Source organism: Lupinus angustifolius, chromosome LG15 (genome assembly GCF_001865875.1).
Source record: "Lupinus angustifolius cultivar Tanjil chromosome LG15, LupAngTanjil_v1.0, whole genome shotgun sequence".
Taxonomy (NCBI): Eukaryota; Viridiplantae; Streptophyta; class Magnoliopsida; order Fabales; family Fabaceae; genus Lupinus; species Lupinus angustifolius.
In genome coordinates this window covers 9,031,878-9,047,063 of record NC_032023.1, presented here as the reverse complement: position 1 = coordinate 9,047,063, position 15,186 = coordinate 9,031,878, and the positions used below count along the sequence as shown (strand labels likewise).

General features: G+C 32.4%; 1 protein-coding gene across 1 annotated transcript; it reads left to right on the top strand.

Moving 5' to 3' along the window:
- Positions 9,191-11,607, top strand: LOC109327542 (transcription factor MYB34). The gene is made up of 4 exons (XM_019560723.1): positions 9,191-9,481; positions 9,903-10,032; positions 10,180-10,385; positions 10,787-11,607. The coding sequence occupies exons 1-4, from the start codon at positions 9,349-9,351 to the stop codon at positions 11,500-11,502; spliced, it is 1,185 nt and encodes a 394-aa protein (XP_019416268.1). The 5' UTR covers positions 9,191-9,348; the 3' UTR covers positions 11,503-11,607.

Below are 15,186 nucleotides of genomic sequence, written 5' to 3'. Positions count from 1 at the left end.
TGGACCGCTCAGCAGCTGACCAAACCCTTCAGCATGGGTTTGGTCCCTTGACCAAGTAGCTTAGTCACCTTTGTGTATGACTCACCAAAGCTAGTTGTGGGCTATGAGACCTAGCTATTGTGAGCTACTTCTGAAAAGCCTATGGTGGGCTACTTGAGGTGAGGTCATGAATGACTTCATGGTTTGCTTGATGGTTAAGTCAAGTCAGGTAAGCACCGCCCAGCGCACCTGCTTCACCACTGAGTTGCATGTTCAGCAGCTTCTGACCGTGTTGACTGAGACGTGGCTTGGTTTATGATCTGGCCAAGAGTCTGGTTCTCCGTTAAACAGCTTGGTTAGACCACTGAGCAGCTTGTTCAGCAGCTTGGTCTTGTGCCAAGCTCGTGTCTGACCGTGTCAAGCATATTTCTGACCGTGCCATGCCTAGTCTGGTGCTAGGCTGAGCGGCTAAGCAGGTCCGCTCAGCTGCCTGGTTGAGAAGTTTGGTCCAGGTCAGGCAGGTGGCCAGGTCAACTCAGCGGGGCTTGTTCCACGCTCAGCTGCCTGGTTGAGCACCTTGATCTTCTTGACTTTTGTTGCTTTTTGACCATGAATCTTTTCTCTTCTTTTCTTCATTTTATTTCCTACAAAATACATAAAAAGGCAATACAAACACAAATATACCAAATTGTGATATTTTATACAAAAAGTATTGTTTTAAGTTGGTTTTTCTCAATTATGCTTAAGATAAGTGCCATAAAAGTGTATGATTTTTAGGTATGTTTGGCACTTATCAGAATTCGGTTTTAACATATAACTAAAAACCTGAAAATAGTTATCCTCAACAGCTCGTTAATCGATTAAAAGGACACTTAATCGATTAACCGGGTCTCAGAAAGGTTTTCTATATAAACTGTGTTTTTAGGTCTTGTACCATACATCATATCATTCATTTTTATAATTGCTAGTTGCATATTTTTCGTGCTTAATTGTGTCATATAGGCAGAATAAAATGCATTGTGAGATAGTGAGAGATAGTATCATGCTTATGGTTTAATTGTCATCTAATTGCATGTGATTAATGTGTTAAAATTTGCTATCTTTTCTTGCATATTTCTTGCATTTTTTTAGGAGAATTTTTGGGTAGAAATTCTCTATTCCTGCACATCAATTAACTCATACATATTCAAGTTTACTTGTGAGTCTTGTATAGGGTTTTTAGCTGAGTTTTACTTGTGATATTTTGAGCTACATTGTGCTTAATAATACTCTATTTTTGTATTGTTTTTGTGTTGTAATAAGGGAAGTCGTCTCTTGGTGTCTTACCACCTAAGAGACTTAGTGAGTCTTCACCAAGACTTAGAGGTCTTGAGTTTAGAACATTTTCTTGGCTGGGGCTAGATCGTAAGAAAGGTTTTCTTAGGCGATTAGGTGAGTCAAACCAAGAAAGTGGGTTCTTGGATTCAAGAAGGGAGTGTCTAAGTTTTTGTGTTGGAAGTGTGCATGTAACAATACATTCGTTTCAATATTAGTGAAGAAAATCTCCTGAGATCAAAAGGGGAGGCCTGGATATAGTTTGCAAGTGGACCCACAAACAAACCAGGATAAAATTCCATGTTGCATGCTTTTTCTATCCTTAATCTCTTTACGTTTCAAGTTGTAATATTGCCTATCTTTAGCTGATAATTTGGATACTGTAACGTGGCTATATTGAGTTTAATTTTGTTCAAGTATATTTGTTTTATTTGTATTTAATTATCGATGAGTGACTGTGCAATAAGCCATTCCGCAACTTGTTGTTTTCTGTGAGTTAATCGATTAAGACAAAGTGTTAATCGATTAACTAGGGCTTTTTTATGAATAGGGCTTCGGTGCAAAAAGTGGTAATTGGTAACTGCGACACCTATTCAATACCCCTTTTAGGTGTGTTTTATCCACTGATACCTAACATAAGAAATGGGATGGTAGGCACCACAACACTTGGGTGTTGATAAGTCGGGTGATGTTCGCCACAAGAACTTGGTTCTTGATAAGAACTTTTACTCTTGGTTCAACAAAGAAATTTTGGAGAAGACAAAGCTCTCACAAGGAAGTATTCCTTAACTTTAACTCAAAATCAAACTTGGTTTCATTAAGCAAAATAGAAGTACACTTATAGGCAAACCATGATGGCTCCCACGTGACCCTACTATGAATCAAGCCTTATTTTGGACTAGATTAAGCTACTTCATGGCTGGTTACATAGGATTCCCTCCCAGCCATGATGGACACATTTTTTTATAAAGTAAAATCCCATATAGGTGATTCCTAAGCAAATAAATTACAAAGACAAAAACAAAAAACTTTGGATTCCATGATGTGTTTCAGCCAAGTGAAAGAAGTGAAATATTTAGCCTATGAGTCCTTAATTCTTTGGGGAATTCGGACACCATTGATTGCCATGGTCCCCACAAGTTTATGGAAGCAAATGAGGCTTTGAATTGTGTATTAGAACTTGGTTGGGTACATTGCACAAAAAGTCCAAGTTGCCACACACCACAATCAGCATTCTTGAGTTCCCAATCAGATGCATCAAGTACAACCTCTCTCTAGCTTTAATGATGTTGACTGTAACTAATGCCAATTGTTCACTCTTCAAGTATGCATTTATTCTGAATTCAAATGAACAAAAATAAGTTAGAAACTAGCAAAAGCAATTAGAAAACATTAAAATTGACACGCCACAAGTTTTCCCAAATTTTTTGGTAGGCACGGCCTGACCGTGCCTTGGGACATGGCTGTGTCCCAATTAAAAAGTTTGGGATTTTTGGATAGAGGCGTACACAGCCTGGCCGTGTCCTGGGGCACGACCATGTCCAACATTTTCCTCATTTTGGCCAATATTCAAAATTACACAATGAATGAAGTTAGAACTCCATTAGTGTGATCTTGGAGCACTCTCCTTGATGTCTTCCATGAGTAGTCCTAGTGCATTTTGTACCCTTTTGGCCCTTGCCCTTGTCATGGGACCACCGATGCCTCTTAGTTCATCATTATCCAACTTGGGTTCCCATCAGCTTAGATGTTCAATAATATCGAAAGGCACCCTAGCAATGGAGAGATATTGGCGTGTTCTGTTAGACACCGGTACGCGAAGTTACCCTACATGTTTGGAGATTTAGGTTCTTGATAACATCGTCAGAGATACTCATGAAGGCTTATACTACAGGAGAGCAAACCTTTATTTCAATGAGGTTCTAAAGAGAATTAGGCATTGTGCAAGGTGAAATAAGATATCACTAAGGGTTTATTTGTGAGTTTGATTTTGGAGGGGAAGGAAGGGAAAGAAAAGGCTTGTGAGTCATCTTACAAGTGTATTTCGTGCCTCTCAAGCCTTCCCTTTCCCTTCCTTCCTCTCCAAAATCCAACTCCCAAAGAAACCCTAAGGTGGAGATTCTTATATAGATTTACTAATGAGTGAGATATTCGCCTATTTCAATCAAGGTGAAGATTATTTGGGATGCTTTAAATATGTTATTGTATTAGTCATACATTGCATAGTATTGAAATAAAGTGGAGTGACCAATGTTATACATTGGACTCAAATCCCTTGTTATTACTTGCAGCATACCCATTATAAGTATCTAATTAAAAAACATCATCTGGATATTTGAGTCCATAGGTGTGGTAGTATTTGTAAGCCTTATTCTCTAATAATATCTTGATAGTCATTCAATGCTTTTGAGAATAAAAATACAATTGGTTCAACCTCGTTAACAAATTTTCTTATCTTCTTCTATTTTATTTATCATTATACCCTTTATTTGATTATTTATAATCAATGTGCACAACAATCATTTCCTGTGTAACAAAACTAGGGGTGACAAAATTATCCATAATCCAAAATCTATCCAAATCCATCCGTTAGAATTAATGGATTTAAATGGATATAATCCAATGGATAGTGTTGATAATGGATGGATTCAAATCCCTCCATTATATCCAATGGATATCCATGGGTATATCCATTTGGATGGATACCCAATCCATCCAAAAATAAAACTAATTTTTTTCCCAATTAATTCAATATTAATATAAAAAATCTCTCTCACATTTCTAAGCACAATTCCACACATTTTACAAAAGTTGAAAATTGCAATTGTGATTTTAAAAAGTGCTTATCAAAAAAGTATAAACGATTTAGGCCTTAATGCTTTACCCCAACATCTTAATGCAAAGTATAAATATATCATTTTTGATATTGACTAATATGATAATATAATGTAAAAGTGAAATATTTTAGGATGATGGACTGTTGCATATAACTTATGGAAGTCCCAATTATTAGGAGTATAAGTAGTTCCGGTTTAAACCTAAAACCGATGAAACCAAACTGAACCATAAAGTGTGGTTCGATTCGGTTCAGTTCCGCGGTTTGGTTTAGTTTTTTTTATTTAGAACCATTTAAGTTTGGTTCGGTTCACGGTTTTATAAATTTTGGAACCGTTAGAACTGAACCGCATATTAAAAAATAATTTAGAATTATTAATACATATAGGCTATAAATAAGACGGAAATAGAAAAAATAAATAAGTAAACAAACCTAAATATCTATTATCTCTATTATCTATTGAGAAGATGGAAAGAAAACTAAAAAACTAATATACATTTTGTCAATATTCAGATATGAAATTAATTAAATAAATAAATTAAGAAACTAAAAGAAAATAAAGGAAGAACTTGAGGACATTACTAATGATGTGGAGTATTAGGTGTTACTGTTAGACTAAAATATTGGTATCAAGTTTGTCATTTTTAAATTTTGTTGGACATTGTCGAAGATTTTGTAGACTAAAATTTCAAGTTTGTAGTGTGTTGAGATGTTGAATTATTATTGGTTTACTAGAAAGAGTATTAAATATTTTATTATTGATGTGATTTAGTATTCATTTAGTTGACTCTATACTTTGCAAATTTTGTTCATCTATTTCTTAAAGGATTCTCTTTAAATAAGTTAAAAAAACCGAACCGTTAATGAACGGTTCGGTTTGGTGCCTAAATAAAATTTGCGGTTAACCGAGTAGAACCGGCTCGTATCTTTGTGTTAGGTTCGGTCACTAAATTATGTCAAAAACCGAACTGAACTTTTACACCTCTGCCAATTATGTTGCATCAGATATTTTTACCTATAAGAGTGCTTATAAAAAAACTTCACAAATTCACCTTTTTAAAAGTGTTTATCAAAAAAGCAATTTTTAAAAGTGTTTGTTAAGAAAATTATTTTTTAAAATTTGTTTTTTATAAAAAATCACTTTTTAAGAGTAGTTTTTAAAAAAAAAACACTTTTTAATTTTTATTAAAATTGATATTTAAAAATGATTTATTGAATAATAAATTGTAAAAAATTTGTTTCTTCAAATTACTTTATTATAATTGTTTTATTCAAATTAAAAAAAGTGGGTTGGATATTCATCCATCCAATCCATTAAAATGGATATATTGATAGAATTGATGGATTGGAATCCATTGGATATGGATGGATTGGATAATTTAAAAATGTGATGTAATGAATTTATATGGATTGATGGATAGTTTTCTATCCATCCATTAGAATCCAAATTCATCCAAACCCATCCAATTGTCACCCCTAAACAAAACTAAAGAAAATGTCATCACATCCCAATGTGGGAGAGTAAGGCAAACTCAATATTATGAACATGTAGTTCAAAAATATATATATGGACATTGTAAGTGTTCAGTTCATTCTATTAACTTTTAAATTTTAGTTTCACATTAAGTCACGCAGCAAAATTTTGTGTTTAATTTGGCCTTAGTATCAACTACAAATAAATTTATTTCTATATCGGTAAGGATTTAGCCCATTTGAAAATTATTTGAAAGATTATTCATTTTGTTATTCATATAATTATATAGCAACAAATAATTCTTCCTGGAATAAATTGGAAAACTATAAATAACAGATATAAATAAACAAATTACAATTAAATATATGCAAAAAAATATTTGTTTGTGGTAAGAAATTATAGTGGACTAAAATTTTTACTTTTAAAGAAAAATCAATAAAGGATTTCATTTTTATTAATTAGTTTATTCACACTTTTAAGACTTCAAAAGTTTTGGGATACGAGTATCTCGCTGACATTTCTAATACTATTGACGAGTATCAATCTATTTTATTTTAAAATCATTAATTACATAATAGAAAAAGAGAGTTTCTTTCGGAAAATGAATATTGATATGTCAATGTAAGGTAATTTCTCAAATTTTTTTAATTAAAAAAATTAAGAATTTCTATTGCCAATGCTCCGAATTAATGTGAGCAAAATCAATTATTACTTGTTTAACTGTTTATTAATTTAACACTAAACGCATAAGTAATTCATTTTAATTGGAACCAGAAGCATTTGATAATTTTTGAAATAATAACATTTATAATAATTTATGATTTTGGCTAAAAACATGGAATAATTAAGTGTTGGATAATTTAAAAAATGAACTAAAAAAAATATTTCGACCAGGATTTGTTTTAACCTTTTTTTTCTATAATCAATTTTATTCTGACCCTATGAAGATACAGTGAGGATACAATTTTATTCTGACCCTATGTTGCAAGTGAAGATTAATGTTGATGGGAGTTGTTCTATACCATCCAATATTATAGGGGGCGGGGGCGCTATCCGTAATCATGAAGGAATATGACTTTTGGGTTTCTCTTCTAGATTTGGAGTTGGTTCTACTATTGAGGCTGAGTTCTTTGCGATGGAACAAGGGCTACTTTTGGCATGGGATGAGGGTCTTCGATCTATTGTGCTTGAATGTGATTGTTTGGAGGCTGTGCAAATCATTACCAAGAGTCTTGTGGTTATATACCATATAATTTCTGAAGTGGTGAGTCGTATCCGTAAGTTGTTTGACAGTTGTTGGGATGTTCAGATTACATTTATCCATAGAGAGGCTAACTCCTTGGTGGACTTTATGGCGAAGACATACGCTCATTCAGGCTCAAGACTCAATATTTGGTTGTCTGTTCCTGCTGGGGTATCAGACTTGTTAGTCTTGGATCTTTCTGCTTAGTTTTTTCCTTTGCTTTTCCGATGTACTAAAAAAAATTAATATTGTTTTAAGTTTTAAAAATTAATATTGTTTTAAGTTTTAACAATTATTATTGTTTTAAGTTTTAACAATTAAAAGTGCATAATTAATTCATCTTAATCCAAAATTGAAACATGATAACTTGAATGTTTTTACTTTTTAGGCAGAATGTTTTGAATTTGAATTTTTCGAATCGAAAGAACCATTTGTTTCGAATTCGAGTTTTTAAGTGCATAATTAGTGGAACTGAATATTTTGAATTAGAATTCTTGATAATTGCATAAATATTCATTCGATTGTTTAATATTTTGAGAATTTGAATGATTCCTAATTCATAAATTATAGGATAATATTTTTATTTAATATATTTAAGAAATAGATTGATAAATATCTTTATTATTAGTTTTGCAACTTATATGAATGAATTTACTTTTTTCTTTTTTACTATTGCCGTTTGAAATTATGAACCATTAACTTGTATCAATGAATTTATTTTTATTTTTTACTATTGTTGTTGTAAATTATTAATTATTAATTAAACAATGGTGATAACACTTAAAATAAATTTAATATTTATATATGGACAATGTGAGATTTTTACATCATGGGTATATTATTCATTAATTATTATTGACTTTTAAATAAAAAGAATTTATATGAATAGTTGGTCATATAAAAGAATTTTAGATCGACAATGCATGATAAATTTTAATTAATTTTATTAATTTAAATGCTACACTATCAATTTAATTAAGATCAAAAGAATCTAAAAATCATTTTCTTTTGAAATAAAAATAATATTGACACAATTAAAGACACACAAAAAGTCAGTTTTTTTCTTCTTAATTTCATAAATATATAAGTATAATCCTAATCAAATGCATTAATTTCAACTATTAAACTTCATGAAACAAAAAAAAATGAAACCAAAACTCACAACGGTTAAATTTAAATAGAGGAGACTTACATATTGTAAGTTTTTTAAACTTATTTCTCAGCTTAGTGATCAATTTTAGGAAAATCCAATGGTTTGAATTTATAGATAAATTTAAATCATTAGATATCCATAAAATTGATGGGTAGGATGAGGAGTAAAGTTAAAAACTTACTCTTAGAGTAAATAGATTTCCCCTCATTTAAATAATACATTAATAGACATTGCTTGAAAGTCCACTTTATTTTTAAATTAGTATTATAATGTTGTTGAATGCTTTTAAATTATGTTACAAAAGACATAAATTAGTGAGTGTTGCAAGGTAAGTGGATAACCAATCTTAGCAAGTCCACTAGCCCTCTACCTCGTTGCTCATGCTCACCATGAATTAAGACTAAAGCCTTGAGTGAAGAGATATGAATGCTGCTACTATTATTATCATTATTATTATTATTATTTTTTGGACTTCATTTTTTCTACTCACTTGATGTTTCCAATATCTTTTCCACTAAATATAAATTTGTTCTCCATGGAGAGAGTGGATTTGAGCCTAAAATTATAGGTGCTAAAGGAAACATCCTTTTATTTTTTGAGAGCAAACCCAATAATAAGGTAGTGATTTGATTAAGGTTTTAAATTATGAAAATTGTCATCTATGATGGCAATGTGATCTGGCATACCATCACGGTGTTGATTTAATAGTGTAAGACATCATTAGATATCATGATTATCAAAAGGTTAAAGTTTCGAATCCTTGGAGTTATACTTGTTAATAGGCGCAACCACACTACCTGAAAATGATTAATTATTTACCGTGCAAAAAATATGACATGGCTTTGAATCACATCGGTATGGTCCTATTGGCATGGGAAAAGATATTTACCATTAATGAAGAGACAAGTGCCTCAGAATAACACACAAAAGATAACATGTAATAACACGTTTATCCTTTTATTTACTATGAAATCATAATTTTGCAATTGAAAATATGAAGAAAAAAAAACAATCACTTATCTCTCTATTAATGGAGAGGATCCATGTTCTATCGAGATATATATATATATATATATATAGCTGCCACATTGAATAACATGGGGACCACACAATGCAACATTATGAGAATTTGAGTCCAAACTCAATATTCCCAAAATTCTTGCATCTTAAATAATGGAGACGTTGATGCTTCATTGCCTAAATTCAACACATGTAGCCAGAACCCCAACTTAATGGAGTGATCATTTGTCCATATCTCATAAGACATAAAACCCTGTCTCTCACAAGCACACGACATCAATGTTCTAGTTTTTCTCTTCAGATCAAGAATTTCATTCATTAATGCAAAAATGGGAAGAACTCCTTGCTGCAATCACGAGGAAATGAAAAAGGGTGCATGGACAGTTGAAGAAGACCAGAAACTCATAACTTACATTCAGACACATGGCACAGGAAGCTGGCGTACCATGCCACAGAAAGCTGGTCAAGTTTCTCTCCAAATCCTTTATAGCCACTATCTTAGTTTTAATCTAGTTTTATCCTCTCTGTGTAGAATATTTGGGCCAATAATTTCTATATTTATAGTTTATATTGTTAGTACTTGCCTTTGGTAAGAAACATAGATGTGTCAAAAACTCCAAATAGTTTACCTACATTTAAGTAGTTATGCTTTTAGTGTCTATTTATGACTTGGGTTTTGGAGGGAATGAAAGAAAAGGGAAGACTTTTAAGTCATCTCACAAATATATTTTATGATTCACAAGTTTTCCATTTACCTTCATCTGACTCCAATATTCAACTCAGAAACAGACCCTTAGAAAACAACTGAAGTAACTAACTATGAAACATTTTCATTGTAAGTTAGTTTTTTGAATACTTTCTGATTGTGGATTCCCTTGTACAGGTCTTCAAAGATGTGGAAAAAGTTGCAGGCTGAGATGGTTTAACTACCTCAGACCTGACATTAAAAGAGGACATTTAAGCGAAGAAGAAGAACAAACCATTATAAGACTCCATGCTGCTCTTGGCAACAGGTCAAGCTTCTGAGTTCTGATTAATGTTTATAACTAGTTCCTCTACAGTATTAATGCATTTTACAACTAGAATAAGCATCATTGGATTTTTTTGTAGTAAATTTTAGTACAATATAATCATTTGTTACTTTTTCTTTGGCCTCCTAGGTGGTCAAGTATTGCCAAGCATTTGCCAATGCGGACAGACAATGAAATCAAGAACTACTGGAACTCATATTTGAAAAAGCAGTTGGATATTAAAGGTGTTGATCCATTTAGTACCAAACCAATTACCACGGTTAGTTCTTCATCAGATTCAGAACCTAACACAAATGAGGTAAGCGAATTCATGATCACCCACCCTCACTCTTTAAATTGTGATTGTGATCGCGATTGCGATCACGTTTGTGTTTATTGTAATTATGGTCCTTGAGACCGTTGCGATTTGGATTGCGACCGTTGAATTCAACGCAGTCCAATGCAACCTGATGCGGCTGAAATGCGGTTTGATTTGTGCTCTAGCTCGATGCGTCCGCATCATTGTGATTCAGTGTTACACCACAATTGCGATGTGATGTGGTCGCGTTAGTCATTGCAACCACAATATTGCGGCCATATTGGTTCACAATTTCAATGACTGCCACCACTCTTCAATATATTTTGTAAAATATTTTGTCTATATAAAAAAAATACTGTCATAAATATTTTGTTACACATGCACATATATATTTATATATTTGGCCTCTAATATTTTCTAGATCCTTCCCCCTGCAGGGCTCATCAAAATCAGAGTCATCTCAGCTACTGAACAAAGTTGCTAAAAAGATTGTTGGGTCTGGTTACCTTGATGCTGTAAAATCTTTGCAACTTGTTGCTGATAATACCATTAATGATGATTTTGTCACAAAAATTGAATTCGAGTCTAGAAGGGACAATACTATTAAGCAGTCTCATGTGCCTAATTTTAGCTCCATTTCAAGTCATTCTTCAACTTCTGCTCAATTACTGAACAAAATGGCTACTTCTCTTTCTAAAAAAACTCATGGCCATGAAGCTGCAAAAGCAATATTTTCAAAAATAATGGAAGGTGATGAGAAAAGTGAGGCTAGCGCTGATGGTAGTGCCAATAATAATGCTCTGAACCTTTTTGAGGATGAACCAAAGATAACAAGAATAATTGACTCTCCTTCTAGTCCTACCGTAACATTTAATGAAGTACTCTCACACTCATGCTTTCTAGATAATTGGCAATGTTTTTCATCTAATTATATATCTTTTGGAAATTGTGCTGCAAGTGGTGATGATAGCAGTGTATCTGGAGTAAACTTGAGAAGTAGTAGCAGCTTTTGCATTGAATCTCCTAATTATTCTACGTTGTGCTTCTTAGATGAGAATGCACCAGCAGCTTCAGCTGCTGATAAATCAGATGATTACTTGAATGAAATTTTAACGTGTGAGGATGAAATAAGCAAGTACATTCAGTATTTGTAAGAACCCCATGGAGAATCTTGAATAATATAGGGATCTTGATCCTCTCAAGTTATCATTTCTATTCAGGATTGGTGGACTCAATTGTTTTCATTGCCAAAGTTTTTCGGGGGAAACTTCCGGGTGTTCACTCTCCCATGTGACATATCTAGTTGAATCTTGGAGAGTAAAAAATGGGAAGTGAAAACTTACAAATCATAGAATATTAGTACTTGTAATGAATCAGAAGTTTTATTTTTTCTTTTTTTTCCCTTTAAAATTTAACTTAGAGAACTTACAGGAAATAGTGGAATCTGAATAAAAGTGATTTTTTATAAACAATAATTGTAGTTTTTTTACCAAAACAGACGAAAAAATTGTTCATTGTCACATTTCTCACTACATATCTCCGGTCCGGCCATTTAAATTCTCCAAGCACATATGATGTGAGTACATATGTGCTTTACTTTTTGTAAAAAAAAAATAATTAAAACATAGGCCACTAGAAATTTCATCATTTTTATATGATGGCTAGTTATATGATTTCAGTATGTGAAAAATGTGTCAATGATAATGAATGGTTTTCAGCGTGATGAGATGTGATGAATACCCAAATACATTAATAAAAGTAGTATTTATAGGCAATTACAAGAAAAACTGTTATCTTAATTTAAAGAAACTTATAAATCTGAAATGTAAATGCAAGCATCACATTGATTTTGATGAAGACAAAGTTTAAAGACAAAGTTTAAGTCATGGACAAATCAACAAACAACAAAACCAAAATTCAAAGTTCAAGCATTCAAGAAGATCTAGAAGGCTAAGAGTATTTTTTATTATCTTAGGTCTTAAGATGTTTGATTGGGTAGAGTCTAGGTTAGATGAACCTTAATGGAAGTCTCACAACTTACATGCATATACATACATGATTTACACGTGCACGCATAAATACATGATCACCGCATTAAAACAAGGTTAAATCATACATCATTCAATATCACGCATCATACTTTCACAAATCATGTAGGAGGTTCATAACACATCAAAGTAACTTACCATAAAACCCTTAATCGATAAAGGTTGAGTTAATCGATTAACCTGTGCAAAATGGGAACTCGTTAATCGATTAAGTTAAGGATTAATCAATTAATGGAAGTTACAGTTTCTTGAATATTGATTTTTAAAGATCATTAATCGATTAAGTAAAGTGTTTATTTGATTAACTATACCAGAAAATAGAACTATATTTTAAACCAACTTTTTCCATTAGCTAGGTAACACATTGAATCAGATTGACTTTCACTTTACATTCAAAGATCAAATTTTCCAAGTGTTTCTGAAAAGAGAAAAATATATTTTGATACACAAAAAGAGATAAGTGAATACTTCATGAGTCATTAAAGAAGTATTACAAGATTTTCAAGTCATGTCAACTTTACAAAACCTTGCATCTTACATCTTCATATTCTAGGTTGTGTGAGACTTTTGGAAAGATTTTAGATTCTGGAAGTGCGTGTATATTCAGCACATTTAGGTGCATAATTATTTTATACACATTGTAATTGTTAGGTATTAGTGGACAGAACACACCTAGAATGAGGGGGGTTGAATAGGTGCCGCAGTTACCAATTACAGTTTTTCGCACCGAAACACTATTCTGGAAAAAGCCCCAGCTAATCGATTAACACTCTGTCTTAATCGATTAACTCATGGAAAACAACAAGTTGCAGAATGGTTTATTGCACATCCACTCACCGATACTCAAGAATAGATAAAGCATATATATTTGAACATAATTAAACTAGATATAGCAAATTAACAACATCCAAAATATCAGCTAATATTAGGCAATGAAACAACTTGAAATGTAAAGAGATTAGGGATAGAAAAAGCCCGCAACAAGGAATTTTATCATGGTTCGTTTGCAAGTCCACTTGCAAACTATATTCATGCCTCCCCTTTTGATCTCGGGATGTTTTCTTCACTAATATTGAATCAAATCTATTGTTACTTGCAAACTTCCAATACAAACACTTAGACACTCCTTTCTTGAATCCAAGAACCCACTTTCTTGGTTTGACTATTCTAATCGCCTAAGAAACCATTTCTTACGATCTAGACCCAACCAAGAACTCGTTCTAAACTCAAGACCTCTAAGTCTTGGTGAAGACTCACTGAATCTCTTAGGTGGTAAGACACTAAGAGACAACCTCCCTTATTACAACAAAAAACAGTACAAAAATAGAGTATGTATGAGTTCATTAATATGTTGAAACTCAGCTAAAAATCCTATACAAAACTCACAAGTTAACATGAATATGTATGAATTCATTAATATGTAGAAACATAGAATTTCTACCCTAAAATTCTCCTAAAGAAATGCAAGAATCATGCAAGAAAAGATAGGAATGTTTAACATATTAAACTGCATGTAATAATATGACAATTAAAGCCTAAACAAATAATACTATCTCTCATTATCTCATAATGCATTTCACTCTGCCTATATGACACAATTAAGCACGAAAAATATGCAACTAACAATTCTAAAAATGAATGATATGATGTTTGTACATGACCTAAAAACACAGTTTAGATAGAAAACCTTTCTAAGACCTAGTTAATCGATTAAGTGCCCTTTTAATCGATTAACAGGCTGTTGAGAATAACTATTTTCAGGTTTTCAGTTATCTGTTAAAACCGAATTCACGTTAATCGATTAACATCTTTCTTAATCGATTAACTGCCACATTTTTCAGCTAAATGATTAAATGATAAACTACCTATATGTTATACTTATCAACTATACATGTTTTACCAATATATTATGCCTAAGATGCACATGTAACATGTATGATTAATGCATGAACATATAATAATCTAGATGCCATGTCTCATGTAAATGAAATGATTGTTTTCAAGGCTTGTGAGAATTGCATCTAGGTTTACCTAACCTAGACTCAATATATAAGGCACACATCTAAGACTTCTAAAAATAACTCTTTTAAGGAACCTAGTCTAGATATGAAACCATTGATTCCACGTCATGTTGATTTGTTGAGTCATCTTCAAGCTTTTACTAAATCCTTGTCTTCATCAAAACATAGGCAATCTAGTAGTGTAATCCTCTTAGTATTGCCAAGTATTGTTATACTTGTAAATACCCATCTTGTGGGTCAAACTTTCACCAACAAGGTGATCTTTATCATAAGATTCCATGATGATGGTGTTAGACACATCAATATGCAGATAATCAATGATCCTCGAAATGAATATACTATAAGGTAGCAAATTGGATTGCGAAGTAGACACACTACACATGACCTTAAGGATCTCCTCAGGCCAATTAATCATAACATTTTCCTTAACAACATACATGAACCTCAAATCACTCACGGTGGGATGTGCATGATTTGTGTTCCTCTGAACCAAAATATACGCTATCAGATAGTGCAATAGCCTATTTTCCATAGATAATGATCCAACTTTTGTTAATTCTCCTTGGATATACAGATGGGGACCTCTCGGACATGACTTGTAAACCTCAGCAACATCAAATGAATTCTTCACTTAGCTCAAATAAATTTCCAGAAACCATCCTTATATCTAAAGTTGGCATAAAATTCTCTAATCAATGTTGGGTATATATTTCCCTTTAATTCCAAAAAAGTGACAGCTCCTTGAGCTTGCATGCCTTGCGTTAATTCA

Excerpts from the sequence above, each read along its gene's own strand:
- LOC109327542 (XM_019560723.1), top strand. The coding sequence starts at position 9,349 with ATGGGAAGAACTCCTTGCTGCAATCACGAGGAAATGAAAAAGGGTGCA. Across the intron at positions 9,482-9,902 it reads TACCATGCCACAGAAAGCTG|GTCTTCAAAGATGTGGAAAA; the intron begins GTCAAGTTTCTC and ends TCCCTTGTACAG. Across the intron at positions 10,386-10,786 it reads CACCCACCCTCACTCTTTAA|GCTCATCAAAATCAGAGTCA; the intron begins ATTGTGATTGTG and ends TCCCCCTGCAGG.